Source organism: Lissotriton helveticus, chromosome 3_1, assembly GCF_964261635.1.
Source record: "Lissotriton helveticus chromosome 3_1, aLisHel1.1, whole genome shotgun sequence".
Taxonomy (NCBI): domain Eukaryota; kingdom Metazoa; phylum Chordata; class Amphibia; order Caudata; family Salamandridae; genus Lissotriton; species Lissotriton helveticus.
Window position 1 is genome coordinate 764735565 of NC_136061.1, and position 17565 is coordinate 764753129.

Below are 17565 nucleotides of genomic sequence, written 5' to 3' on the forward strand. Positions count from 1 at the left end.
ACATCCCTAAAATGGAAGATCTTTCTAACAGGGTAAGACTGAAGTTAAAGTCTCTGACAAGGCTCCATGTACAAATTGAAAGATTCAAAGTGGTTATACTTTTTCGGAGCTGTGTTACTGTGCTACAAAAGCAGAAGGAGGCCTTCTAAAGAACAAAAATATACATTTTGAGCCAGAGAGGATGGCACCAGTCACCAGTACTATTTCATAGAATGATATTCAATGCAGCCTACAAGCATGCATGACCTAGTAAAAACCATCCATCTAAGTTGAACCTTACTAGCACCATACCATTAGCAGGGGATACAATCATGATTCATATGTGCGAGTCTTACTCTAACCAGGCCTTACTGTGAGGCTAGTCATCCTGTGGAAAAACAAAAGAAGGAGTATTTCCCGACGTATAGGCTAGAGGTTTTTCAAGATTGGAATATTAGTCCTTTTCTAAAAAAACCCTCACTCACCACCTAGTGGTGACATGCTTCATCATCGGGGTCCACCCTGGTGGCCTAGCGTCACCAGGGTGTGCTTCAACACCTGTACTACAGTGGAGCGGGTTGTGAGATGTAAGTGCAAAAAAGGTGATGTTAAAAATTGTCCTGGTTTAACTTTGGAAAAGTGAATTTTATTAAAAAGCAACTGGACAATGTTAAAATAGGTGCGAGATACTGGAAGGGAGGGTTACGACCTACGTATCTCTGTATGTGTTATAGTGCATTAGGTCAACATGTTTCAACCTTTAGGGAAGATTCCCGGTATTCATCAGGACCAAAGGAGATGGACGGTATGAGTCCCCTAAAAGACTCACCCTATCCTAAATCCTTGTTGAACCTAAGGTAAAATTGTACCAAAGGTGGAGTGCTCTCAAGAATAAGGAGCAAGAACAAAAACAAAAAACCTGTAGGGAGAGAAAATAAATGGGCGTCAGGCGCAAAACATTCTTACTGGCCTGTTACGTCGTGCAGACTCTCAGTGCATACATTCTGCATGCTACAGTGGTGATTGGAGAAGACCTCTGGAAGACGATGAGCGTGGTGATATACTGTGGGTGAACGCTTATAATTAAAGCCAAGGGTAGTATATCAATATGTAATGGGTGCGTGCTAATTTGCATGCATTAATGTTATGGTTATCGCCAATGATAGGAGGGATTGCGTAGTTACATCGCAAGTCTATTATGATGCGAAATGTGATTTCACATAGGCCACTCGGTGGTAGCCATTAGTAACTATAAAGCAAAAAGGACAAACAGGACTGACAAACAGGTAACACAGAGGAGTTCACATATACTTCATGGAAGAGGGCAGGCTTACTAGTTCTAGTATAGTATTGTGCTTCGTCGGGCAGGGGGTAGGCACATCACGCGGTACAACGTATTCTAGATGAAGAAATATTATGCCCGTGATTAGTAACACACATGATGATGTTGTGAGGCGGTGCACTGCCGCTGCATAGGTACGCGGTAGAGTATCTGCGCGTATCTGCATTCAGGGGGAACCAATGACGTTTACTTACAGTTTACTGGCGTGGCGAGTGGCCCATAACCTACTTCTACCTTCCGCTGCTCGGCTGCAAGTGCCGTGCGGTCCGATGTCAATAATATCAGGCGGAAGCTTCCGGGTGCAGTCACGTGGGGCCGCGTCACCGGTTGGGCGGGGTTGCGCTAAGGCAAGTCTCCAGGGCCGCTGGTTGCCAAGGAGAAACGACGCTAGAGCAATAGCGTAAGGAGCAATGCCCTATCGGCTTACGATATTGTGCGAAGGTGCACAAAAAGGTCCCATATGAAATTTTGCCGAATTATTCTGCCTAAAATAGGAAAGACAAATGCTCATTGTTTGGGAGGGTAATGGATAGCGTTAGACTATGTTTAATAACAATGGGCTGAGACTTAGATGGAGGGTCAGTGGTCCTATGGGAGTCAGGTTGGATTAAGTAACTCAAGGCATAGAAGCCCCAAAGGGGTAGTTGGAATGTTGTCCAAGGTGTATGGGTAAACAAAGAGGTTCTTGAAGGAAATACTGCTCATTTTAACACAGAAGCCCAAGGAATATTATCATTCAACCCCCATTTATGGGTCGAAAGTCTGTAAATCCAACGTTGCTCTTTTTCGAAGAGGCGGGATTGTGTATTGGGGCCTGCTTGCAATTGTTCAATCACGGTCCACCTCATGTCATTTGGAGTGTGGTGGGCAGTGAGAAAGTGATCAGTCAATTTTGTGGTATTTTTCTTGCAGCATATTGTGCTTCTGTGTTCACAAATACGTTGTTTTATCTTGCGGGTAGTCATTCCCACATAGGGCTTTCCGCAGGTGCATGTGATCAGATAGACAACATTGCTGCTGTTGCAGTTGGTATGGCTTCTTTGTTCCCAGACCCTGTCCTTTTCTAGATTTAGCGTTTTGGTGTTGTCAGTGAGGTGACAGACACTGCAGTCACCACATCGTGAGTGTCCCGTTACCGGCGGGAGCCCCCATATCTGAGTAAGAGTTGGGTTGCTGTTCTCGGTGGTGTTCCTGGGTCTGGTGTTGACCAGGCTATCTTTTAGGCTCTGTGCTCATCTGTATGAGAACAGTGGTTTATCCCATTTGAAGTTTCCGGAGTTTACTATAGACCAATGTTTATTGATGCTTCTGCTGACTTGGTTTGAAATGGCGTTATAGGTAGTCACGCATGTCAATGGAGTTGTTTCTTGGTTCTTTGTGGTTTCTTCCAGGAGGGATTGTCTCGGTTGGTTCCTTGCTCTCTTTTGGCACTTGTGAATGATCTTTGATGGATAACCACGGTTTTTCAATTTTGTGGTCAGTTCTTCTGCCTGGCTTTTATAGTCTGTCAGTTTGCTACAGTTTCCTCGTAAACGCAGGTATTGACCGTAGGGCAGATTTCCCCTCAGTGGTCGTGGGTGGAAGCTCTCGTATCTTAACAGGTTATTTTTCGCTGTTGGTTTGAAGTAGGTTTTGGTTGTTAGAGTATCATTTTCCCTTTGGATTTGTATGTCTAAAAAAACCATTTTCTCTTTGTCAACACTGTGGGTAAAGTGTAGATGGGGGTCGCAATTATTGAGCCAAGTTATGAACGCCATGAGTGTTTCTTGGGGGCCTTGCCAGATTGCTAGAACATCGTCAATATACCTACGCCAGAATTTGATGTTTTCAAAGTAAGGGTTGTCGGGCGATAAGATATGTTTTCGTTCAAAGTCAAACACGTAGAGCCCCGCCACGCTCGGGGCAAAAACGCTGCCCATGGATGTACCCCCTATTTGGAGGTATAGTGATCCTTCGTATTCAAAAAAGTTCCTTTTCAGCGCTAGGGTAGCACATTTGATGATGAATTCCTTGGGCGTACGGTGGTCCCAGGTGGTTTCTTCCAGTGTTTTCTTAAGTACTTCTATGGTTGCTTCCTGGGGTATATTGCTATAGAGGCTTTCGATGTCAAAGCTCACTATGATGGTATTTTCCTCCATTTTGATGTTCTCTAGTAGTGTTAGTAGGTTCTTTGTGTCCTTTAGGTATGTGGGTGTCCTTTGCACAATGGTTTTGAGAAAAAAGTCACAGAACCTAGATAGGGGTTCCAATAGTGAACCTATGCAGGATACGATTGGTCTTCCTGGGGGGGGCAATTTGTTTTTATGCATCTTGGGTACCACGTAGAAATATGGTATTCTGGCTTCAGTTTTACTCAAGTAGTCCGCCTCTTGTTTCGAGATGTGACCCGCTGCTTCCGCTGTTTCCACAAGGTCTATGATTTCTGTATGTAGATCTTCTGTAGGATCCGTAGGGAGTGGCAGATAGTTCCTTGTATCACCCAATAGGCGTCTACATTCCGTGTTATAGTCCGTTGTGTTCATTATTACCAATCCACCACCTTTATCCGCTGGTTTGATCACAATTTTGTCATCATTTTTAAGGTCAATTATGGCTTTTTTCTATGACCTGCTGTTGTTGTGGTAAAGTGTGGTAACTGACATAGTTTCAATGTCATTGAACACTGCCTGTTCGAAAGTATTGATTTCGACTGGGATGGTGTGTGGGGGCGGTACGAATGTCGATTTCGTTCTTAATCCAGTTTCATTCGTGGTCTCCTCTGAGTTCTCGGTGTGGGTTTTCTCAAAAAACGCTTTGAGCTTCAGTTTTCTGAAGAACGCCGCCAATTCACATTGCAATTTGAATTTGTCCAGTGCGGCTGTGGGTACAAAGCCAAGTCCTTTGTTTAGAACTTGTGTTTTCGTCTCTGATAGTACTCGCGATGATAAGTTAGTCACTAGCTCCTCGCGTTGCTGGGGCCTGCCTTGTTGGTCCCGGTTTTGCTTCTGGTGTTGTTGCCCACTGTGTCCTCCTCTTCCCAATGGACGTTGTTCCCTCGTCTGTTGCGCCCTCTCCCGCGCCTGCCTCTGTTGGAAAAAGGAGGACGGAATTGGTTTGGTGGGAAGGGGAACTGTTGGAATGGTGGTTGCCATCCATACATCGGGAATTGCTGCGGGACCCAGGAACACCACCGAGAACAGCAACCCAACTCTTACTCAGACGATGTGGTGACTGCAGTGTCTGTCACCTCACTGACAACACCAAAACGCTAAATCTAGAAAAGGACAGGGTCTGGGAACAAAGAAGCCATACCAACTGCAACAGCAGCAATGTTGTCTATCTGATCACATGCACCTGCGGAAAGCCCTATGTGGGAATGACTACCCGCAAGATAAAACAACGTATTTGTGAACACAGAAGCACAATACGCTGCAAGAAAAATACCACAAAATTGACTGATCACTTTCTCACTGCCCACCACACTCCAAATGACATGAGGTGGACCGTGATTGAACAATTGCAAGCAGGCCCCAATACACAATCCCGCCTCTTCGAAAAAGAGCAACGTTGGATTTACAGACTTTCGACCCATAAATGGGGGTTGAATGATAATATTCCTTGGGCTTCTGTGTTAAAATGAGCAGTATTTCCTTCAAGAACCTCTTTGTTTACCCATACACCTTGGACAAGATTCCAACTACCCCTTTGGGGCTTCTATGCCTTGAGTTACTTAATCCAACCTGACTCCCATAGGACCACTGACCCTCCATCTAAGTCTCAGCCCATTGTTATTAAACATAGTCTAACGCTATCCATTACCCTCCCAAACAATGAGCATTTGTCTTTCCTATTTTAGACAGAATAATTCGGCAAAATTTCATATGGGACCTTTTTGTGCACCTTCGCACAATATCGTAAGCCGATAGGGCATTGCTCCTTACGCTATTGCTCTAGCGTCGTTTCTCCTTGGCAACCAGCGGCCCTGGAGACTTGCCGTAGCGCAACCCCGCCCAACCGGTGACGCGGCCCCACGTGACCGCACCCGGAAGCTTCCGCCTGATATTATTGACATCGGACCGCACGGCACTTGCAGCCGAGCAGCGGAAGGTAGAAGTAGGTTATGGGCCACTCGCCACGCCAGTAAACTGTAAGTAAACGTCCTTGGTTCCCCCTGAATGCAGATACGCGCAGATTCTCTACCGCGTACCTATGCAGCGGCAGTGCACCGCCTCACAACATCATCATGTGTGTTACTAATCACGGGCATAATATTTCTTCATCTAGAATACGTTGTACCGCGTGATGTGCCTACCCCCTGCCCGACGAAGCACAATACTATACTAGAACTAGTAAGCCTGCCCTCTTCCATGAAGTATATGTGAACTCCTCTGTGTTACCTGTTTGTCAGTCCTGTTTGTCCTTTTTGCTTTATAGTTACTAATGGCTACCACCAAGTGGCCTATGTGAAATCACATTTCGCATCATAATAGACTTGCGATGTAACTACGCAATCCCTCCTACCATTGGCGATAACCATAACATTAATGCATGCAAATTAGCACTCACCCATTACATATTGATATACTACCCTTGGCTTTAATTATAAGCGTTCACCCACAGTATATCACCACGCTCATCGTCTTCCAAAGGTCTTCTCCAATCACCACTGTAGCATGCAGAATGTATGCACTGAGAGTCTGCACGACGTAACAGGCCAGTATGAATGTTTTGCGCCTGACGCCCATTTATTTTCTCTCCCTACAGGTTTTTTGTTTTTGTTCTTGCTCCTTATTCTTGAGCACTCCACCTTTGGTACAATTTTACCTTAGGTTCAACAAGGATTTAGGATAGGGTGAGTCTTTTAGGGGACTCATACCGTCCATCTCCTTTGGTCCTGATGAATACCGGGAATCTTCCCTAAAGGTTGAAACATGTTGACCTAATGCACTATAACACATACAGAGATACGTAGGTCGTAACCCTCCCTTCCAGTATCTCGCACCTATTTTAACATTGTCCAGTTGCTTTTTAATAAAATTCACTTTTCCAAAGTTAAACCAGGACAATTTTTAACATCACCTTTTTTGCACTTACATCTCACAACCCGCTCCACTGTAGTACAGGTGTTGAAGCACACCCTGGTGACGCTAGGCCACCAGGGTGGACCCCGATGATGAAGCATGTCACCACTAGGTGGTGAGTGAGGTTTTTTTTAGAAAAGGACTAATATTCCAATCTTGAAAAACCTCTAGCCTATACGTCGGGAAATACTCCTTCTTTTGTTTTTCCATATCCTTGTCCAGGGGAACAGGAGTATTCCTCGTCCACCTGAAGTGGACACTATCCCTTACTCTCTCCTTTGTTTTTCCTGAGGCTAGTCATCCTCACAGCACAAATCTTCGTTATCTTATTCATTTATATTTGAATATAAACTGAAATGTGTACGATAGGATATTAGGTGAGAAAAGGAAGCACACATCAAGTAATGATTGGCTTCTGCATGTCTGGCACCATTTTGGAAAAATCTCAGATGAAAAAGCCAACATTCCGAAAGCTATTTTGTCTTTATCAAGCTTTGTATGCAATTATAACTGCATCGCTGAGTGTTGAAACACCAATGTTGGCGTTGATCAGTTGATCTTAAAATGCGCATTCCTGTCAGTCAGATTTTGCTTAATTTGGTTAATCCATGGATGTTCACAACTACAAGGCAGGCTTATTACCCGGATTGTATTTAAAAATCAATCCGCTATGGTTAATACTTTTTCTTAAAAAGGCCTGACCTTAAGGCAGAGTCAAAATGCACGAATCAGGAGTCTTGCTCCTGTTTACGTTTCCAACATAGGTTTGTGATCTGTAAATTAAGAATATACAAATTGCGAGGGCTTCCAATATGTCTTGAATAGCTAATTAAATTGGCTAAGTGGCGACCATCCAACCTTCATAAGTGCTGCGAAAGAAAAAAGATACCTGTAAGCTACAAAACGCAATAATGTGAGTGAATGTATGCCTATACACGGCCATTGGCTAAATTAACCTTAACATCTAAGGCAGTTTGTTTCAGCTGAAAAGTCTTTGGTTTGTCTTAAGATTCTGAAGCTTTGCAATCCAATGGATGACTGTAATTCTGTGGGTGCCCTTGTCACCAGAAAATCTTGACCACAACTAACCATTTTCGAAGAACTGGTTCCCATGGGAAATCATACTGGATGCAGACACATTTCTACAACATTTGCCTGGGATAAGTCACTGGTCTCTGTACTTTCTTTGTCCTTACTGGGCAATGGTTACTGGATCCCTGGTAGCTCACTAGAGTAGACAATGAGACTCTTGACACCTTAAAATTTCAGGATTAGTAAGTCATTTCAATGAGCCCTTGTGTGACTTTAACTGGTAGTTTTTGTTTTTCTACCGTTAGGAAGTACATATGGCTCACTATTAACCTATGCGAATCCATTTGTGTGTGTGTTTTCCCCTACACTTTACATCAAACACACGTTAAATAGAGTGAGTTCACTTTGGAAATCTCATATTCCAATTAAGGCCAAAACATGTCGACTGAAGAACGCAGGAATAACTACACTATCACATCCATTTTTTTACCCCTATTAAAGTAGGACTTTGGTGGCCACCTCGAGAATTTTATTCTCCTATATTCAGAACCGTTGCAATGCCCTATATGCCATAAATAAAGGCACCCAGCGTTTGCTGAATCCATGCAGATGAGTAATTGTCCTGATTGTTGTAGGACCAGACAATGAAGCATGGCAAAAAATGTAGGTGAGGTTTTATGTGCCAAACAAAGGATGATCGTCATCTAGTTTGTGTCACTATTGATTTGAGTTTTCTTATTTCATAATTTGCTACACTTTTTGTGATAGGTGTTAATCTTAGGAGGATTGCTTTGTGAACCTGCATACCCCTCTATCCCCTTGTGTTGTGTTTCTCAAAGCTGGATTTGCCTGCCTGGAGACAGGCTGTTATTGTCCAATTTTTAGGTCTCGGCCTGCGTAGGCTGCGCATCCGCAGTCTTGCTGGCGAGATTTTATGACTTTAGGTCACCTTGCGGGCTTTAAGCCCCGCCCCTCTGTCCGTTGGCTGGCGTCACCGTTTAGGATAAACGGTGGCCAGCCATTGGAAAAGAGCGTCCTGTGACGTACACTTTTCTCTTTGTAGTCCGTCCCACTTGGAAGGACTTACTGCTGGCGTAAAAGGTTTGTTATCTTGTCTATGGGTCCAAACAGATGGCCCCATAAAGAAAATAATAAAGCTTTTACACCAGCAGGAAGTCCACGCGCAGCCATCTGCCTTTCCTGCCTGCCTTTCCTTTGTTGTTGCGCCTCTCACAACAGTAAAACAGGTGAAATAAAAATCGCAACTGTCTCCCAGACATGTATAACTTTAATAGTGGAGAATGTGGAGAAGTGTGGCTCAATGGTTAGAGCGGCAGAGCCTGTTGCGGAGGTCTGGCCCGGTACCAGGGTTCGGTTCCCGCCTCGGCGGGAATTGGGCTCAATTTCTTCGGACCTGAAAATTCTCGCCTCGGGACTATTCTAATCATGGGTCCCACTCTGCAACTCTGGGCAATGGCTTGCTTAATCTTCACAACGGCCCCAACAGCGCTGGGATGCCCGGCTTCAACCTGGGGGTGCCCAGGAGTGGGCATTTCACAGGGAAAAGCCAGGAAGGGTTCCACAGCGGAATGCGTACAGCGCCAAGAAACCCCATGGGGTGTAAGTGCGCTTTACAAGTACAAATTCATTTAATTTCATTTCATAGTCTTTACAGTTGTTGAGAACTTCCCAGTGCTTATTTTTGCCAGTAGAGTAAGGACATCGCTACAGCCCACCCCAAACCCAACGCGTACAAAGCCCTGAATGTCAGTAGCCCCATTTAAGTGGGAGACTCGCAGTTTTTGTAATTCCAAAATCATGCTATTTTCGCTTCCTCGCTCTCCCAATCTTTTACTATCCAATGCAAGCAAATTGGAGAATACAAGGCTTTCGGTTTTCATATATTAACCTCCTGTTGGCACTACCCCATCCCAGTACCCACTCCCTACACTTAAACATTGCTCGTTGCCGTAGCACGTCATTAGGATGGCTACCACCAGGTCAGCGGTGTCGGTTTTGGCCCCAAATGGGCGATGAGTTACTGTGAAGGTGTCTGCGGGCACCGCCCTACTGCAGGTACCGAGATAGTGGGTGTGTTTTGAAGGGTGCTGTAACAGCAGTGGGTCTCATCAGGTGCAAATTCCAGGAAAAAAGCGTGAACAGTCGCAAATTCACCCACTAGCGGCGCCATCTTGAGTTGGGTTGAATTGTGTTTATTTGTATGGGTAACAAGAACGAAAGGCAAACTAGTGCGGAGAGTCATTCTTTCCTGCGCCACCTTGGTTTGGTTTTACTTGTCACTGTGTGAGGCTGTTATTTCGAACTGACTTTTTTTTTTATCCAACATATAAATGAGAATGCGTCCTAGTGATAATGATCCCCAGTGAAGTGTGCCACAACTAATTAGTACGCTTGTTGGATTTTTAGTCTTCTTACGATTTACTATTGACATGGTTCCCCTTCGCCCCATCAAATGCACCTCACCGTAAAGGCTGCTCTCCACGATATTGCACTTTGCCACCCTTCTATGGTGACCCTGCGCACCACAAATCCTCAACGCGATAGAGGTCTTTTCATTATGGCGAAAGTCAGTGAGTAGATTGACACGTACGTTCGTATCAATGTATTGCCTCTCGTAAGGCAAAAACTGATATATGAGATGTTGATTAAATCGTTTTTAAGTCAGTGAAGGTAATAATTTAAAGGGAGATATAGTTGAGTGAACAAGGAGTGACACTTTGTAAACAAGATCAAGCTTATTCAGCAACTTCGCAACAACGGCTACCCGACTATCCAGAATATGGTTGTCTAACACTATTTTTAATTCACAGCATTCTTCTACATAAAGCCTGATATGCAAGATTGTTTTATTACATTATCTTAATCTCTGTAAATGAATATTTAGTGCCATACAAACTCTGTCCCTTAAATCATACAGAGTAGTGTTCACTGGGACTTCTCCACAGACTGGGGCTGCTGCGTCCCTGCACAAAGCTCCATCACATAAGGTAGGAACAGAGCCCTCTCTCAACAAGCCCTCCCCAAGGCTGTGGGGTAGGAGGACGCAGGGGGGGGTGCTCACCAGCCAGATGTGGAGGCATATGTCAATAGAAGCACTGTTTTCAGTGCACTAATATTATTTTTTTCTTAGGTTAAGATATGATTTCGGGAACAATGTGTGTTGTGGGACAAGAAACGTAGTAATCGGGAGCATGTGTGTTAGGAGGCATGTCTTTCTGATAGTCATTACGACGTTACAAAAATGTTTGACGTTGGTTCTTAGAAATGTTACAAGAACGAATATACATAATGTGTTCTGTAAAGTGATTTGAAAGTGATGCACGTTTATTATTGAGGTTTAAAGAGCGTAGGGTTCATTGCAGCTCGCCTTGCCCACACGTCACAGCCCCTTCCCTGGACCCTGTGCTGAGCGCACCGAGTCATACAGTTATCCTGTCAGAGGGATTGCGCTATCTCTCCACACTGCTGGTTTTCTCTACTTCTTGCCAACAGAAGTACTCACTCTCTACTACTCTCTAATCTCTACTCACCCTCTACTACTCACACTCTTACTCCTCCACACTCTTACTCCTCCACACTCTTGCTACTCCACACTCTTGCTACTCCACACTCTTACTACTCTCTCCTCCTCACTCTCTGATACTCACTCTCTGCTACTTACTCTCTACTACTCACTCTCTAATCTCTACTACTCACTCTCTATCTACTACTCACTCTCTACTACTCTCTACTGCTCACTCTCGACTACTCTCTCAACTACTCTCTACTACTCACTCTACTATTCTCTACTACTCATTCTCTACAACTCACTCTCTACTACTTACTCTCTACTACTCACTCTCTACCTCGCGCTACCTCTCTCTCTCTACAAGCACACACATATGCACATATATATGTATGTGTGTGTATATATATATATATATATATACACACACACACACACACAGATACATATATCAACATATATACACATCTGCAAATATTTATAGAAATGCTTGCATACATATACATATATGCATACATATGCATGTTATGTACATGAAAGTTTAAAAAGCACTAATAAAAGCAAAGCTAAAAAGCCACCTAATTACAAACAGAATTGCTTTAACTTAAACGAGGGGGAGACCTATTGCATTTTCAATGCTTGTTACTTTTAAGACATAGCATTAATACGTTTTATTCACATCTAAGACACACAAAAACCATACTGATTTTGACTTAAAATATATCTGACATTGACAAAAGCTAAACACTTGTCTGAATGAACTGGTTGACAGGCATTCTGAAAGCAGTTGGCTTTAATTCCTCATTTATCTGCATCTAATCTTCCAATAGTTGGAATCGATACTGAAGAGTCGAAAGTGGGTGGGTTTAAAACGGTAGAGCCGCTCAAAAACGGAACATACAAAATTGTATGTAGAATGCTGCTCAATTATGAACTGCAGATCTGCTTACTTAAAAACAGAGTTGTATGATTTATCGTGAGCAGCAGGGACTACAGTAATGATTTCCAAATGCAAAGTGTATCACTATGAAGAAAAGTGTTTTGACACGTTTGTTTAAAGGATTATATTCCACATAACTTACTATGGTCTTGATCACAAAAGCCTTGGGATCAGGGTAATATTCACTGCACCTATTAAAAACCGATACAGCGGGTTTTAGTATTTAACTGGTGCAATCAATAACATCCATTTCAAGTTTCCCTAGTGAAATAGGTAATAACGTGTTTTTGGTGTTTTATGTACCCAACTCAACGTCCCAGTATTTTCGTGGTCTTTTCACAACGTAAATATAGGCAGGTTCGCCATGCCTATACTTACCTGGGGAAAAATCAAGGAGGTGAGGAAAATTACGATCCACTCATTCTTGCACAGGCGTGCAAAGAGGTGTTTGGATGGGTGTTGCAATTTAGGAAGTCATTTTAATCGAATCCTACGAGCCGACATACACTATTTGCTTCGTTTATTGCTATTTTATGAGTTAAGACTTTGGAAAAATCGATCAAGATGGTTCAAGCAGAGAAGAGGCGTGTTGCACTGGCTCCCCGCTCTCACTGTTTGATTTTTTTATACTGTCCAAGTATGCACTAGAGCTCACAATTTTGTGACCCTGTTTTCCTTACAGTTAAATTAATTCCCGTCATCACATGAGTTTCTTGTAGAGGTTCATATAGGGCCTAACTCCTTAAGCAGTATATGTTATTCTGCTCCTTCTCCCCCATTATATAGACCATTGACGTTCTAGAATACCCCCGTATTTTCACATATTGTGTCACTACTATGTTTTGTAGCTGAGCTTCCCAGTATGATAATGCCACCAATAGCACTCCTTAGTTTTACTGCATTTTCACTTTTCATTGAAAGATTACTTTTTGGCATCTTGGTTGTTTTATGTTCTTAAATCACAGAAACCGGAAACGTTTGTTAACACCTTCGATGCGGATGACAAAGCCAGCTCGTCATGGGCGTTACCTGCGCTACGCGGATGACGAGCTGGCTTTGTCACAAACCGCGCATATTTCAAAAATCAGCGCACAGCGGGAAAACCCGCTAGCGCGGTAGCGGTTAAGAAACAATAACCACAACCCCTTCCAATGCAATGGTCACACCACAACACCCATGGCAGGAGTCAGCACAAATAATTGATACTTCTTGGGTGTACGACTCTCTGATGTATTGCAAATACAGAAATCTTAAGTAAGATTGCATGGGTTGGGTCCTCGTGAATGTTTAAGTGGGTAACTACATTTTATTATTGTACACACGGATTATTTGGTGGGCTAATTGTACCAGTCTTTTTCACTGTTCATTATTGTAAGACCATTGCATGGAGGGCCCCATGGTTCGTGGTTGCCCTCTTTACCTTAACTAGCCAACAGCAATGGTATTTGTTTTTTAGGTTAACCAGGACATCCCTTAACATAACCGAAATACTAACACACACACACACACACACACACATATATATATATATATATATATATATATATATATATTCCTTCATGATTTGCAGATTGAGACAGCTAGCTTCTAACTGATCTTTTAATGTACAGTACTTCGCTTCAGCCCTTCTATCCCACGTACTTTAAATGTACCATGCTAGGAGAAAAATATAAGGCCTTCAAACACCAGCATAAAGATTGGACCAACTGGGACAGTGCACAGAGCAGCAGGAAAACACATTTGTATGACTAATGTCCAGAACCCATTGCCCGCAACAGGTAGACAGCTTACTGGCCCTTCCTCAGATACCCATTCATCAGTGGCCACCGGTTTTTAGTAAGAAGAGATGCTGTTCTTAATCTCTTACCACAAAGCTTGAAAGACAACGCCCTGCCAAATTCTGAAAGCCAAACAGCAGGCTTTTCAATTAGATGTTTGCCTAACTCTTATTCTACTGGTACTTCCAACATGTGATTTTACAGGCATTTTACGACAAAGGCAATTAGAGCTTCCTCGAAAAAGCAAAAGTAGGGAAATAAATTTGCTTATTAACTGTCCAATATCAAAATTCATTACAAATATGCAAAATACTATTCATATCATTGAAAAAGAGTAAAAAATAAAACTCAGAACACTCTCTAGAATGGATTAAACATGTTTTCATTACATGCGATCCTTATGTTGATCAACACATGAACTCAATGTTCCAATACTAAATCAGCTTATCAGCATGTAGTAAGGTACAGATCTCCTGCCCTTGACATCCTGGGTTTTGCCTATGAACTGCTCTCTTACCGTCATAGGTCACATATGGGACTTGGAATCCCTTGGCACTGTTTCCTTCGTTTGATCTGAACTGGATCCACAACTTTTTCGATCTTGACGTGAAAGCAATGGGGCGCTCATAGGTTTGACAGGTCTCATATGTAGTCACCGAATTGGAGGATGCTTTTAAGGAAAGAAAGATGTTACATTAGTAAACAAAACTGAGTGGGGTAGTGGAGACAGGCATATACTGACATTAATTGTATACCACATATTAGCCAGTCTGAAAGATTTGTTTAGCTTTCCCCTCCTGTAAATATGGCTTCCTCCCAGAAATGTTGATTTAGCCTGTCCTGAATTGTCACAATTTCAATTGCTTCTTTTTTATAATCACTTGTAAAATAAAATGTTCCCATTTAAACATTTCCCTCTTAATAGTGTTGTAGCTTGTGTGAAGGGTTTTAAGGGTCCCTGATGAAGTTTTGCATGTTGACAGGACTTCATCGATAACATAAAATGTGTATTGCTCTTTGCAGGAAATTTTCTCACTATGAATATTTTCAACACAAAACTGAAATTTTTGATATGTTAAAATCAAAAATAAAACTTCTGATGCATGTCAATACTGTCTTGTCTTATTTAAATTCATTCTTGGGGAGAACTTTGCAATGCACGAGGCAGTTACGAGTTAGTGCTTTAAAGATAGTTTAGATAAAATATCCACTAAAGGGAATGCAAATTTCATCGGGATTCGATGGACAAATTTTACTCTTGGTTTATGTATAAATTAACCCAAAAGTAAGAAAATACAAAAAGCAGAAGGATGCTGTTCCTTAAGATTTGAAATTGTTTAACGCCATAAGGAATGTTGTGATTCAACAATGCTGACAGTAACAACATGCTCTTTAAACCCCCCACATGCCAGGGCACAATAGGACAGTATAAAAATGACAGTTTACACTGCCCGACAGTTCCTCAGCCAATCACAGCGGTGTATCTGTCTGAAGGCAAGAGGAAATCATGGGGGAGGATGAAGGCTCATGAGGCGAGGAAGGACTGACAAACTGATTGAAAAAGTGACTACATTTAAATAGAGGGTACGGTTGTCATATTCTTCAATACCAACTAGTCACAGATTCCCAGCTTTCAATAACATTTTATGAAAGAGCATTGGAAGCACCATTCTCTCTAAAGCCAGACAAAATGTACAGATTATGCTCTGGGGGTATTTCATAACAGACAGCTGTGACAAAGGAATGCAATGAAGGCAACTTAGCCAGCTTGCACCTCTTCTGGGCGAGTGCTTCAGCAAAGGCACCATCAGTGTCTAAGCCTTGGTCAAATAGATGGCAGGTTGCTATGTTAAAAGATGCTGACTTACTCCATCCACAAAGTAATACGGGTGAATCTCATTACCAAAATACACAACTAGGGTCTTGCTCTGTAGGACTAAGAGGGGCAGTCAAAACCTAAAGCTACCTTTGTCAGAGTGTAAAAGCTGATGCTCTGCGGAGACTTTCTCTCTGGAGAACGTGTGCAGTGCTTGGACCACCCAAACACACACATTTGACCAAGTCAGAGTCTTATAATGAATGAAAAACGTTAGCCAAACATGGCGCCCCTGAAGGCATCATCGCATGCGCATAATCAAAAATACTGGGTGTTTGAGGGGTCCTGAAAAGATGCGCAAGAGCTACCAAGACAGAATGGGTATACTGCACTTTTAAAGTACAAAAAGGACAGATATGTTGCGCTAAGGTACTCAAAGCAGCTTTAGTTGCACACCATAAAATAAAATGACAGACGTTCCACAAGAACAGATACCCTCAATATTTGGCTCATGGTTCCACTTAGAAGGGCATGTGACATTTGTATAAATCCCCTCCTCTCCATGAGGACTCGAAATGTCGAGTTTCCCTTTCACGGGGCTGTGATGTCTGATTCAGGAAGGAAAAAGGACATGCATTTATTTCACTGTGTGAAACAATATACTCAAAAGAAATGGATTTAAAGGCTCTTGCTAAATAGAGGAAGTGGACGTTGAATTCATTCATGGACAATGTGGCAGACAAGCACCATTAACTTATTTATGTTATGTTCTGTTCTGCTCAAAGCGGACTAGGTACCTATATGCAGAAAAATGTCTATGGTTACTTTAACCAAAACTTGTTCAGACGACCAACACGGATGCCAAGGAGACTTAAAATACCGTGTACTCCAAATAGCAAGCTGAAAGGATTGGCAAAAAGGGGATGTGGAAAAAAACAGGGGTTGAATGTTTCTCCTACATCACATCTGGGCTACTAGATTTTGTGCTGCTAGACAAAGTATTACTGTGGAATTCCTCATACGCAAGCATGACCGAGTTTTTTCACGAGGCCTAGACACGTGATGGCACCTTGCCAAACTTCAACTTATAGCAGAATCTGTGCTCCAGAGTCTGCTTGGCATGGAGAATGCAGAGAAAGGTGAGACCTATAGATTTCACTATCGTAATATAGGTAATCTGGAGGCTGGACCATGATAGGTGACACCGACTTCAGACAACAACTGTAGAAGTAGGCAAAACAAGATGCAAAGACTTTCAGCTTTGATCAAAAGCCAGTAGTGAAGAACCGTATGTGGTATATAATTTATTGCAACAATATTTTGACACCAGAGATCCTGTTCTAAGTCACCAAGTAGTATGTGATGGATTTTGCTTGCTGGTTGAAGAACTGTGGCGACTGGAGTCTTTTTGAAACATGAAAAGCAGACTGGTTCATCATTAGTGCTTAAAATGGTATATGCTGTCGCACACTTCTCCAAGTCAAGGATAAAGTTGTACATATTGAATTTTGATCCTCTAACTCATTTGCTGTAGCCCAGAATGTAATTGTATATTAGGGACACAACAGCAATGACTTCACAGGTAGTTGGGATAGACCTTTGTTTCCTAACCATCACCCTCAACTCCTCCATCGATTGTGTTGAAAGGGATGACATGGCTTTATGAAATACCAAATCTGCAAGGTATCCCACTGACTTTGACCAACAGACATAAAACCTGGCCTATGTCTTTGATTCAAACTACAGAATCTTACCCGACTGTCAACTTTAGTAATGTTCATTATCTGTTCCCATCAGGAGAGGGACTTAATATACAGCGAAGTTAGGGAACACCTGAGGATGACAATTGCATTCGACCAGTCGTTTAACTGTTTTTTGAGCTATGGGCTGGCCTTGCCATTTTGTGTTCAAGGTAAGTTTGTATTGAGCACTCATAACAGTAATGAGAGCAACTGAGGAATGCTGGACTGTGGATCAATATCTGCATTCAGTTGTATTCAACTCTAATTTTTATTTTCCTCAACATGTTCTTTTGACCTCCTGAATGCTCTTAAATTGGATTTGGATTTGGGAATTTGAGGTGCTACACAAA

At 42.5% G+C, this 17565-nt stretch overlaps 1 protein-coding gene across 9 annotated transcripts in view; it reads right to left on the minus strand.

The window, feature by feature from the left end:
• SCUBE2 (signal peptide, CUB domain and EGF like domain containing 2) overlaps window positions 1–17565 on the minus strand; it is a 676704-nt gene that overhangs the window by 24015 nt on the left and 635124 nt on the right. For all 9 annotated transcript variants that reach the window (XM_078680979.1, XM_078680981.1, XM_078680980.1 and 6 more), the window contains one exon: window positions 14175–14327. In XM_078680979.1, coding sequence (XP_078537105.1) covers window positions 14175–14327 — 153 coding nt within the window. The remainder of the gene's footprint in view (window positions 1–14174; window positions 14328–17565) is intronic.